This window comes from Sinohyriopsis cumingii, chromosome 5, assembly GCF_028554795.1.
Source record: "Sinohyriopsis cumingii isolate HCF-2022 chromosome 5, ASM2855479v2, whole genome shotgun sequence".
NCBI lineage: Eukaryota > Metazoa > Mollusca > Bivalvia > Unionida > Unionidae > Sinohyriopsis > Sinohyriopsis cumingii.
In genome coordinates this window covers 127,332,638-127,346,467 of record NC_142965.1, presented here as the reverse complement: position 1 = coordinate 127,346,467, position 13,830 = coordinate 127,332,638, and the positions used below count along the sequence as shown (strand labels likewise).

The 13,830-nt window shown below is 36.3% G+C and overlaps 1 protein-coding gene across 1 annotated transcript in view; it reads left to right on the top strand.

Moving 5' to 3' along the window:
* The window catches only part of LOC149800160 (excitatory amino acid transporter-like), a 56,605-nt gene extending 44,089 nt beyond the window's left edge, over positions 1-12,516 (top strand). Inside the window, exons 8-10 of the mRNA XM_089959758.1 lie at positions 9,946-10,140; positions 10,808-10,942; positions 11,691-12,516. Of these exons, the coding sequence (XP_089815884.1) occupies positions 9,946-10,140; positions 10,808-10,942; positions 11,691-11,871 (511 nt within the window). The 3' untranslated portion in view covers positions 11,872-12,516. The remainder of the gene's footprint in view (positions 1-9,945; positions 10,141-10,807; positions 10,943-11,690) is intronic.
* The last annotated feature ends 1,314 nt before the right edge of the window (positions 12,517-13,830 follow it).

The following is a 13,830-nucleotide window of genomic DNA, read 5'->3' as shown; positions in this document are numbered from 1 at the left end:
TGTTATTATTCAGAAACCGCTGTTTAATGTAAATATTGGTTCCTTAGCTATATAGCTAGCTATATAGCTAACTATATATTAACTTCCAAAACATATGTTCGTAACAAGGTTTGATAGCTCGATCAGTATGGTATTGGACTGTGACGCTCGCGGTCCAGGATCAAACCCCCATGGCTGACAATTTGTCGGTGGTGTACGCATAATTGCGATTTTTATAATAGTGGGGGGAACCGCAAACCCCCCCCCCCCGCTCAGCAAAATTCACCCACAATATTGACTTGTGGTTGATACCTATTTTTTGTATCACCCACTGGATTAATTATTATGGGTGGGTTTTTGCTGAGCGTACCTTAATTAAGTTATATGTTTGTGCTGTCCTTGAAACATCCCGACGAACTCGAAGGGGTTCTAGGGATATTTTTTTTATTTTAAAGATTCATATATTATAAAATGAACCATGAAAATATCAATGATGTAATTGTCGCTATTAAAAAATTGAAAAAAGATGGAATTAATATATCTGATGAACTTAATCCTGAAAAAATAGTTTCTGACTTTGAGATTTTACAAGAACGTAAAACCATGGGGACACACACACTATCATCTGAATACAGGCTCATGAAACGGATTCAATCGGCAATGTTTCAGTCGCTAGCTACCGTAGAAGATGATCATGTGAAGGAGTTCGTTCCTCTTTCTACCGCCGTAGAAAGAATTAAATCGTTATTATCCCACGAGTATGAGGCAACGAAAACGATTAGTACTCGCATAAGACTATTAAGAAAAATAATGTTAGATCGTGAAACGATCCAGAGTAACCTCGTTACTGGTGAAACGATCCAAAGTAGTAATTTTGAAGATGACTGAGATCTTTGATCAGAAATATTATTTCTGAATTTGATGGGTTAGTAATTTGTTTTTTTTTACTGAAATTTAACAAATTTGTACAAATTTCTTAATTTTGACTACCATTTACCCCATCAAAAGCATAAAATTGTACAAATTTCTTAATTTGAGTACCATTTACCCCATGAAAAACATAAAATTGTACAAATTTCTTAATTTTACAAATTATTTATTTCTGAATTAATTTATTTATTTACTGAATTAATTTATTTTTTTTTTACTAAAATCAAGAAAAATGCACGAATTACTTGATTCTGACGGGGTAGTTGGTAGTCAAAATCAAAGAAAAATGCACGAATTACTTGATTTCTGACGGGGTAGTTGGTAGTCAAAATCAGGAAAATTGAGCAATTTCGTTGTATTTTAGTAAAAAAAAAAAAATCTCAGTAAAAATAATATTATTAATAAATAAAATTAATTTATAATAAATACAATTTATAATAAATAAAATTTATTAGGAACAATTTGACAAGGTTAGAACTTTCTTGATTTTGACGGGGTAGTTGGTAGTCAAAATCAAGTAATTCGTGCATTTTTATGTTTCTGACGGGGTAGTTGGTAGTCAAAATCAAGTAATTCGTGCATTTTTATGTTTCTGACGGGGTAGTTGGTAGTCAAAATCAAGTAATTTGTACAATTTCAGTAAAAATCGGGAAAATTAATAAATCCTATTTTTTTTTTGTGATAGAAATTTTAATTTTACTTTCATCGACCAGCTTTTTTAGTTGCCTAGGCCGATTAATTTGTACCAAACACAAATTTGTGCCAGTAATAATAAAAATTTTTTTATTTATTTTTTTAAGTTGATCGAATTTGAGTCTGATCTCTGTTACAAATGTTCTTCTAACTGTTAAGAAATCCTCGCGTGTAAAAACCCTCCATTACATGAAGATCTACGACAAAAGTCCTTAGACAGAAATCCTTAGGACAGAAATCCTTAAGATTTCACATACAGATTTATTACAAGCTCTTCTTCACGTATGTCAATCAAGCGATTAAGGTGGTCTGTGAGTTTAAAATTGATTCGCGTTAACATATTATTGTGACACCGTAGATACACAGGATTAGTTGGTTCTTGCACGATTAAACTTCCAGGGGGAACTTGTGGTGTGAACGTGTACAGGATGTATCCTTGTTGAGCTTGATTTGATCTTCCGAGATCTATTTGATAGCTGCCATCAATTACGTCACAAACCAGATTGACCGCGACCGTCGGTGTTATATTAACGATCCCCGGAGATACGTGTCTTCCGCCGCCGTGTGGATCATTATCATATCTGAGAACGGTTGGATATGGTGCTAGTTTTTTCCACGCATCGAGTATTTTAGGAAAAAACTCATCAATGACATCACTGACAGATTTTCTTAATTTATCCGGATTATAATCAGGAAACTTAAACGTTACAATGTCAGCTTCGGGTATTTTGTACTTGGCTATGAAGGATTTTTATAATCGCTTGATGACTTAAGAACCATATCTCTAATTCTGTTATAGATAACTTCAGAAGAATTAACTATATAATTTAAAACTTCTATGTACCTAATAATATTATCGCGCGCAGATGTTGAATCAAATAAATACTCTTGAAAACTATCACGTAAATTATTTACTTGTATTTCATGGTCTAAGTTTATTGAAGCAAATATAGAATCAATATTCAAAGCAATAACACGTTCATTAAGATTATACAAAAGAGCTCTAGGATCATATACAGGTGCTCCCCCCCTCCATCCTGGTTTTACTTCTATGTAATCTAGCCATTCTGAACTCATTTTAATATCACGACGAAGACTGGTCTTTGACGTAAAATCACCCCTCGTTGGTTCTGGTGGTCCTACATACACCGGGGGAATTTCAGGCCATCCTAGCACGGATCTGATTGAAGATTTATAAATATCAACTGCATAATCAGGCGAGTTTATTTCAATCGTCGAGGACAGGGTGGGTTCATGAACATTAATTGATATTTTTGATTCTTTTCCTGTTATTGATTTTATTCTCCGCGCAAATTCCTCACTGATCTCTTCAATCTCATAACTGCCGGTTGGTATTCCAACAACAACCCAGTCAGGTGTTCCATCGGGTTTGTTCTTGTTAGTAAATACGAGCGAATTATTTGCTGGTGTACCATTAAATGATTTTGATCTGATATTTGGCCAGCTGTAATATACTCGTAATTGTGCTAGTGCTATTTCTTTTACTGGAATTGCGGTGGGAAAATTAATACTAAATTCAGGATTAATTGAACTTACCGAGATCATCGTTATCTTTGGCGGAGTTGTGTTGGTCACGATCTGCTGGAGTAATTCTGTCATTATTGATACTTGTATCTTTAATACCTTCGTCGTATATTTTGGTTATCATTGAAAATTCGAAATCAGATATAATTCCATCACTGAGACTCGCTGATAACAACGAGGATAATTTCGAGTATGCTACCGTCGCTGTATGTAATTTTATTTTGTAATCGGATAATTTTTCGTTCGTACAAGTACATAATTTTTTTGTGATGATACCAAGCACACCTGCAATAGTTGTTGCTGCTGAAATACAAATAGTTACAGCTACTGGTGCCATCGTTGTCAACGCTGATAATATTACACCGGTTCCAGCAACAACAGCGGATACTGAATAAACAATCACATCAACGATAACCAATCGTCGTCGATATTTTTTTACTTCTACTGTATATTGATCGACTTGATCTTTTAGCGCCGCCTGCCATTCACGCGCTTGATTGTATCTGTATTGTGCACCGTCCATATATATTTTTATGCAGTAACCAATTGAGGTGTTTCAGCTACAAATTCCAAACACCACCAGAAGGATGTTGCGGTTAATGTCCTATCAGCTGCTTCCAGGATAAATATTTCTTTGAATCCGATATTTAATATAACAGATACAACCCCGGAAAACCTGTCTGTGGAATGACGCCATGGAAACGTTGTAAATATTTCAAATTTTGCAGCACTAAACACAGACAGCCTGTACACGCCAGTGGTTGTTGCGGTATATTCGATAGTATTATTCTGTTTTGACCATGTTGCGAATCCCGATGATACCGTGTATACGATGTTTGTGATATGCCCGGGAGATATTTCAGCTGGAATTTTAATCAGATTGGTTTTATTGATAATCTCAGGAATTCCCGCTACGATGTCTAGTTGTGTTCGTTTGATCGTGTCTAGGTTACTTTTGATATCAACGAGTTTTATATCGATGACGGAAGGAGTTCCAAAGAACTTATTTATGGCATCATCGGTTTTCTGAAAATTTCTTCGAAGCCTTGTAAAACCGGTTACGTGAACGTCATACTCGGCCCGCAGCGTGGATAGTTTTCCATCCACGTCGTCGACGTATAGTTTGTTTGCGACGTCGTTGTTAGATTTTGGAGCTGTTACAGTTACTATTTTGTTCCCGTTCATGCTAAGTTCACCTGTCATCGTGTCACCGGTGTTTCTCACGCGATTAGCAACACTTTTTGCAATTTCATCTCTGATGGTTTTAAGTGACATACTTGAATCTCTGATTCTGCCACCGTCAGTAAACACAGGAATATTATCCGTAACTGCACCGAGTACTCGCCGGACTATATCATTCCATTTGATATTGCTGGTTTTTAGTTTACCATATCGATCTTGAAAAATAACAACTTCATCTGGATCAACTCCAGCAAGGTTCATAATATCAGCGAGGTCATCTTTAGTCGCATACTTTGACAGATCAACGTCGGATTTTATTTTCTTACTAGTAGAAGATCTTCCGTAGATGTCAACCATTATAATAAGATCCGTTGTTTAAAACGCCTTACGCGCAACAAATCGGTTGCTTGTATAATCGTGCACGACTTTATGTGGCGGCCTGGATGATTTTGATATAGCGTCGAGTACATTAATTACTTCACGGCCGCATTTTGGCGGATCTGTCATTGTTTGTGTGGGTAGCGTTGAATACCAAACTTTGGAACCTCTGGTTGTTGCGTGGAGTGGTGCGACATACTTGATAAATTCAACAGGTGGAGCTAACCCGTACGAATCAAAATAAACAATTCCACGCGGATCAACCGCGTATGATACCCAATGAGTACCAGGTCCGGAACGTTCATCGAGATTAATAATACCTGTTTCTAGTTTGTTTGGTTGTTTCGGTAATTGATCTCGCATAAAAACACCTCTAAAGGCAGATATTTTTAATTTTTTAGCGGCATTAAGTAAATCAAAATTTGATGCTGGAACGTCTAACGAAGTGATCCTGGAAGCCTTAGGCCTCTCCCCCAACGAGATCCCGGTAATCTTAGACCGCGTCCCTTTTTTTTGTTATATCGTCCACCAGTAACTTTTTCGAAAATTTTTTTACCCGCCGCTCCAGCAACACCTAACGCGGCCGCTTTTGCTACGGCTGGAGCAGCTGCAGCTAGTAATGCCGGAATGGTAGCGAGAAATGAGAATATACCACCCGTTTTAACCATGTCTTTGATGGCGCTCGGGGAGAGATGGAATTGAACTCCAGTTTTTGATTCTAGGGCTTTATTGAAATGTTTAATCTGATTATTTGTCAACGATAATTTGTTCGGACCACCACTAATATGATCTCGTTTTAGTGATATTTTAGTTCCGCATTTGTTGGCGGTTTTTGATTGAAGCTTTTTTACCTGACCCGGGGTCAGAGTAACATTAACATGACTATACGACATTTTTATATAAAATATGTTTTTCTAAATAACACGATTAAAGATTTTCCACCGGTGCATCAACGACCCTCATTCGACCACTACCACCTTCAAGTAACATGGCCTTGTCGCTAAGTATGACCGCGATCGCTCTGTAAAAGGCACCACCAGCTGGTGGGTTAGTAACATGAGCTCGAAAGTGTATATCAACAACAGATTGTTTGGATAAATCAAGATGTTCTAGTGAAAAATAATAAATCGGATATAGACCTGTAAAATCTAGTTGTGATATTTGCAAGCCGGTATCTATATTTTGATCACGTCCCATGAATGACATTAAACGATGATATGCGCGCGCTACATGATTTTGTGCATAATTTAGTTGTATATTTTCTGTTGGTTCTTGATGTCCATTTATCCGTAAAGAAACTTCACTAACTCCAAGGTTATCAAATATCATATGTGATTGTTGTTGATTATTTATCCTAGCATTATTTTGTAGTGCAATAAAAATATGTCGTGGTGCAGAAACACCCTGTTGTGATGCTATATGCCATGTAAATAAACCATTAATATTGCTTTGAGCAGCATCTGTGGTTACTGTTAACCATGATAGCAATGATTTACCACCTTGATCCATAAAAGATAGTAATTTTTGTTCCTCAGTAATAGATGGAGTCATTACTGGCATCCACAATGAAAGTTTTGATATATTTACTTTACCAGCATCAGCAACACCAGCACCTCGCCAGATTGCATCATTATCATCACCTTTTCTTACGAGCACAATTGTGTGTTTAGCTCCAAAGATGACTTTTCTAACATTTCTGCAGAATCCAAAGATATGAGATAATGGAATTGCACACGAAAAATTTCTATCACCTCCCGACAGCGCTGCTTGGCGTGTTGCAAATCCTAAGTTGAAAGTCGTGGTAATATCTTTTATGATTTCAAATTCAGCAGCTGGTCTAGCTTCACGATCGGGGTTGGCAGCTTCTGCCTGTGGATCAACTGCAGTAGCCCTGGGTGTGAGTACCTTGGTATACTGATTATGGTTGGCGTTGTCGGTGATATCTTTAGCGAACATCATTGTTGGACCAGCTGATCTTGTAAAGTCGTCAGAATATCTCGCCAGACCAATTATTGTTGTAGCAACATCAACATCCTTCTGAATTGATTCAATATTTTTTCCATCAATCATGTATGTGGCGCTATCAAACAGTGCCATAATTCCGTTGTTGACAAAACCAACACGTAAATTAGCAGCATATGCCGTATCAGCTGCAACATTCGTCCCAAGTTTACCTTCTACTTCAATAAACGCCTCAGCGGGCAAGAAATATCTACTTGTATCATGAACCTGTAATTCGATTCTCCCCCGCTGATTTGGTAGTCTTGCGTCATAGGAATAAAATTGATAATCACGTACTGACTCGTACTTAAGGACAGGTGCCTCCATATCAAATGCTGGGTCTGATTCGCGCCTGAACATTTTTATTATAGTTACCATTTTTCCAAATGATGATCATCGTCGACGAAGACCACTTCCTGCTATTAAATTTGCTGTTATATTTTTTTCTGCTTCTTCAGATATCGCCGCTAGTTTTTGATTTGCAGCCTGATTTATTATTTTACTTACGTCTGCGGGCATCACCTCAGTACTTGCCAGTTTCACCGGTGGTTGTTGTTTTCGTCGCAATAATCGTGCTAGTCTTTCTTTGATCGCCGAGAACGCCTTACCAGCAACATTGACAATTGCTCCAGGAGCTTTATCACGAACAATATCAATAGCCTTCATCGATAATTGTTTTGCAACAGGTGCTACTTTTGGAGCTATCCTCGTGAATAATCCCCGAATGACATCACCAAGTCCATTTCCGTAAATAACACTATAGATTGGTAATCGTGAGTTTACCGCTCTGACCTGTGTGGGTTTACGATGATTATCATGCACAATCATCTTATTTTATTTACCATTTATCTAACAACTAGTCATCAACGAGCTCATCAATAAGTTCTCGGTAAACGCCGATATCCATGATGCCACCTTGAAATAGTCGCCGACAAATATCAGCTGCTTCATTGGTTATTTCTGGTGAATTATTTCCAGCTCGTTTTCCTCCTATGAGAACTTCTAACCGTGACACGTCATTGATGATATTATCAGGACATAAACCATGTCCTGTTTTAGGTTCATCTTGAGGTGTTTTAAATACTGGTGGTTGCATTACCGGAGTAAGTACTTCAGTGGTGGCCGGGGGTGAGTCACCTTCTCGAAATCCAGGTGGTGTATCTATCGGTGGAAATGTTATTTCCGGTGCAGAAATTTTACGTAAAGGTGGAGGAATTTTCTTCGAGGAGGGTGATTTTTTAAGTGACTCTTTAGCCCTTTTAAGTTCCGACTTCAACCTTTGCTGCGGCGAAGAAGATTGTTGTTGTTCTATTTGTTGCAGAGGTGGAGGAAGCTGATACTGGGAGAACTCTCCTTGTTTTGGTTGTTTCAGTCTCTCTCTATAAAGTCTTTTTACTTCTCTATCAAGACTTTTGTATTCTAGACCTCTAGCTTGTTTTTTTGTTGTAATATACGCGATATATCCATTTAATGAAATTATCATCATTTGTTTTTTCATGACCGGGTTTTAAAATACTAGATTTATTAGATATATTATCTAATATCATCTCAGGTAATTTCTCTCTTTCAATATTTCTAATTTCCTCAACAACTCCTTCGTTAAATTTTGCAATTAATTCTAAGTTTTCTCCTGCTGGTTTGGGTTTGGATGCAAGTTTTTTTCTCACATCGGCGACTTCAGTACGAAGTTCTCCAATACCTTCAAGTATTTCCTCACCAACAGGTGGAGGTTGAGCTGCAGCTATGTCAGTTGGAAGGTCTCGTAAAATCTTCTTTGCCTGTTTAGTTCTTCTTGCTATTTTTTCTGATACCGGAAGAAGATCTTCTTTGATGACAGTTGTAACTTGTTCAGTAGCTGCAGTGACGGGTTTAAATAGTTTTTTAGTTCCTTCTTCAAACTCAAATTTTGCTTCTTGCTGCGCTTGTAAATTTTTTCTAAATGAGTCTTTGACAGGAAGAAATTTTTTAATTGCTTCTAATCGTTCTCGAGCTGTTCTTGCAGTATGAGATTCTGGATGTATCATTTTATTATAACATAATAATTTAATTAATATCAGCAGAAGAGGAGCAGCAGAGAGGGTACCTACCAACGTTGGTCGTCAAAAAAATAAACAAGAAATAAATAAACACGTAGAGTACTTTATTTTTTCAGATACTATTTCGAACTGAGGTTTCATTAGTACAATCGTCCATTACAGAAATAAAACATCTCAAGGAAAAGTTCATTTGTAAAATCTTGACCTTTCTACGAGATGATTTTATTTGTTTGTTTTATTTGTTTTGTCGGAATTCTATGGTCTGTTCACCCTCTCTGCTGCTGCCACAAACACGTTAGTTCTCTATCTGGAATGTTCCGCAGTACTTAGCGGTCGTAGTAGTAGTACCTCCAACATAAATATCATTAGTGGTTGTGGTGGTGGTGGCGGTAATACGTGTACGTTCACAAGGAGAAATCAAAAGGCCTTTCTCATGTCGATAAGAGTGACTCTGGTCCATCGCCTTCGCTGCCACAAGCAATGTTAGTTATGTATCTTGCAAGTTCCATAGTATTTGGTAGTACTGGTAGCAGATGAGGATTGAAGTTGTAATAATAATAATAATAATAATAATAAGAAGAAGAAGAAGAAGAAGACGAACAAGAACAAGAACGAGATAAAGAACATAAGTCGGAAGGGAAAGTAAATTTTTATGGAGATAGATGAGGACAAAGTTGGTATATCTGTGAGGTAAGAATGGTATATATGAATAACCATGGACGATTTCTTCAAGACAATCATTGCTGGTTTTAGAAACAAACAAACAAAATTAGAACATTGACAAGAAAAAATGATAAAGACCCTACTAGTACTAATATATCCAACCATCTTATAATTATATAACTGCTAGGTATCTTACAGCTGCCATCATTTCTAGCTTTGATTCATTCCTCTGTTTGTTCTTAATGTTCTTCATCTTCTCACCGGATTGGTACAGGAATAGTAAGGGAAATAACTCCGATAGCTTTTATGCCTTGGGCGAAAATGAATACTTTTTTTTTTTTGGCTACTGAAATAATGGGAATTGAGTCAGAAAAGCAGACGATTTTAACGGTTATTTCCAATAGAAATTTCAGGTGGTAGAAATTTGAATAAATGAACTTAAAATAATTTATTATTGCCTTTTTTACTGCTTCTTAATTTATCATCCACTTAATTCACTAAAACCTCTGATAAACTGTTCCGTTCGATCTTTACTTAGGGCTGTAGCAATCCCAGAAATGATAGCTTCCTGTGAAGACACAAACAAGATAGATAAGCGAGTGGTTAGATTTGTGATTCCATTTAGTGTAACACTGAGTGCCAATGGATCCGCTCTCTACATGGCAGCAGCATCCATTTTCTGCTACAATCTGTCCGGAGAAGAATTGTCGGCTTTTAATTTCGTCCTTATTGGGTATGTACTCCTTTGTATTACTAATATTGAGATTAATCGGGGTCACGACATAACGTCATGTGACTATGGCATAGTAGACTTTGTAGTTTGATACATGACATTGCATCATATATATATATATATATATATATATATATATATATATATATATATATATATATATATATATATATATATATATATATATATATATATATATATATTAGAGAGAATGAATCATCTACAACGAAAGAAAACCAACAACTCTGCATTTAACTAATTCTGCGATTATGTATCTTGGTCCAGTTGGCCCAGTGGCGAGTGCCCGGGTCTATGTCTGCAAGCGCGTAGATTCGAACCCTACCATCTGATCAGCCAGGGGTTGACTTGCGTGGTATCGCTGTATGTAAGGCGCTTGGCTACAATTGCCCCCACACTAAATAACCCCCATGTTTGACTGCGTCATGTCACACTAAACCCAACTCCCAAACTTTTGCCTCTCTGTTTGTCTTGCACGCGTCCTTGTGTGAACACGTATTCTATTTTCTTTTTATCTCTGTCTATTTGCTTAGTTGATAAACGAATCTATTTTCTTATATCCATCTGATTGTTTATTCCTTGCAGAAAGACGATGTTAATGGTAATAAAACATGCTAATTAAGTGATTGCATTTTCATATCTGTACTAGAATACTGGCGACTGTTGCATCAATGGCTATCCCATCTGTTCCTAGTGCCAGCATTGTGTCTATCGTCATGATCCTAAACTCTCTCGGCTTACCAGTAGACATGGTCTCCCTTCTCATAGCCATGGAGTGGATCTTGTAAGTATTAATATGTCACCCTCTCTCAGCTGATCATTCTCTAAATGGAAATAATGGCGTCCTAGCCATTACGCACCCATTTGATCCTTAATTGTTACACTGTTGTTTGATACCAATATGCAATATGCATTTCAGTGTCTCACCCAAAAGACTAGAAATATTTTATGTATTTTCATTGATGTCCGATTCAGATTCTGACAAATGCTAATTTGTTTTTAAATTTGTTTCAGACTGTGCATACAATCATTTTGAGAGCGTAAAAGTCGGGAGGGGGAGACCTGGGGAGGGAGATGAACGATTTGGTTTTTGAAAATGTTTTGTCCTAAATTTTTTGAATTATTCCTACAACAAATCAAACTGGCTCTTTCAGCCAATTCACACACAACATTCATGTATCTCTGTACATCTGTCATCGTCTGTAGAATTATGAAAATTGCGATGCATTGTCTTAAAACAGCGATTATTTAATATCATGCAATTTTTCATGGAATTTCTTCCATGTGTTATTTATGGGCGGATTTGTGGACGGATGACCCAAATGATTGCAGCCACTGAGTTCATTGGAAGGAAGAACATCCATGAAAACATGTAAACACTTAACATATACTGATGGTTTCAAGTTGGCTACATCAGCAATACGTATGAACTGTTTTTCATGTCTTTATGAATAATGTGGCCTGTTTTCAAGCGTTTTGTTTATTCTGATTCAATTTCCAATTTAAATTAATTCTTTATATCAAATTTACAGGGACCGTCTAAGGGCAACAAGCAGTGTTGTCAGTCACACAATGTGTGCCGCAGTAACCTACAAGTTGTGTAAAGAAAATTTGAGGCAACTTGACATGGAAATGAAAGTAGAAGAGGATACAGAGAGAAGGTGTATTTCTAACCAGGATTACAATAAGGATCTGTTGAATGTAAAGCTGTAATGTTGCACCGGGGGTGGCGGTGTTGTTAGTGGAAAAGGAACATCTGTTCATGATTGGTTGTATTCACTCATGCTTATCTCATTATTTGACATCTTTCGCATCATTAAACAGCGGTTATTGCAACTACTATGGTCCCAAAGAAAAGCATTACTACTTTTTTCAGATTTATCCAGGACATTTGTGCGACCTGAGAAGATTGTTGCTAACATTAGGAAGAAAACAACACGCAAGTCCAAACAGAATATAAAATGTTAATTGAGTTCAGCCTCGTGTTTTTTGAGCGTGATAACAATAAATCAATACAAAGATATCTGGTTCCGCAAATGGTAATTTCAAATACAAATTGTAATAATTTCATTCAAATGTAACTGACTCATTTTCAGCTTTTGTGGAACATGTGACTTAAAATGACTTGTTAAGTAACGTAAATATTTTACAACACATTGTGCAAATTGAATGCAACGTTTCCAATGGTTTGTACAGCCTGTGATATTTAATTGCATGTTGGACTTCGTCAGTGTTTTTGCATAATGTAAGTTCGTATTATTTTACAGCCTTGTTCTTTTCACTCATATTCTCATACCGTCTTAAAATTATATCTTGTGTGTAGTCACTATTTTGGAGAAATAAAAAATGAGAGCTCCGCGACCTGTATTTCTTTTGATTGCGTCATCTGTACATATAACTTTTCTTGTGTTGGTACAGTTACAGGTAACCATGAAGGAACGTTCATGTTCGAGTCAACTCACCTTTGCAATTTCAGTTTCATATATGAACATTAGATGTGGGAAACACACACACACACACACACACACACACACACACACACACACATATATATATATATATATATATATATATATATATATATATATATATATATATATATATATATATATATATATATATATATTTCGCTGAATACATGCTTCCCATCATCTCTCTCTCTCTCTCTCTCTCTCTCTCTCTCTCTCTCTCTATATATATATATATATATATATATATATATATATATATTAAAACAAATTCTGTATCTTAATAGTGTTAAGAAGAATAGTATTGAAAAACGTGCGTATTGGTTTCTAATTTAAGTATTATCTTCCACCCTTTCTTTTTCTGTGTTCTTCCATTTACGGTTGACGTGCTTCTGTGTGAATGCCCCTTTTCTCAACACAAGGGACATACTGATATTTTATTTATGATATGTCATTTAAGGATACTTCTCCCGCCATCCAGACATCGTACACATTCTCATGCATTACGTTTTGTATCGCTGTCGAATGTATGCTTGACCATCTTTTCCATCCCGTATCCCAAAGTTATTACCGTGTTTTTATACTCCGTTTTAAATCGTATATTTTTTTAAAACAAGTTCCTTAATTAATTAGTCATAGACATTAGGCTTATCTTCCTTCCATAAAACGTTGTGATCCCTTTTTTTTATAAATGACAGTGTGTGGCTCCCTCTCTAATTTCATATCAACAAGATTTTCATTTTTGCATGATATATATTTTAACTCAGATGCGTTCCAAAATCGCTGAATTATTTTTCCAAATGTAACAAAGAGATATCATCTGAAATAAACTTTATTCAGCCATCTGCATGCTGCAGCATCATCAGTCACTTTAATAGGTTTCGGATTGTAACTGTCTTTAGATTTTGGTTATTTTGTATTTTGTTGTACTTAGCACTTCTGTGGTTATTACATGACGAATCATTGACAGGGAACATCCCTGTCCCATTGAGCGCTCGATAGTAAATTTATACCTTTGCTCTATTTATTTGTATTCAGGATTTAATTTTCTTGTGTAATATTGTCGCCCATTGTCGGATTGTTTTTTCTCACCAAGTCCAAACTTAAGTAAGACTTTACCAATATAGCTTTTTTCTATCATATCGAAGTATTTTCCTTGGTCGTAAAGGAATACATCCCACCTTATTTCCGCGTATTCCATTAC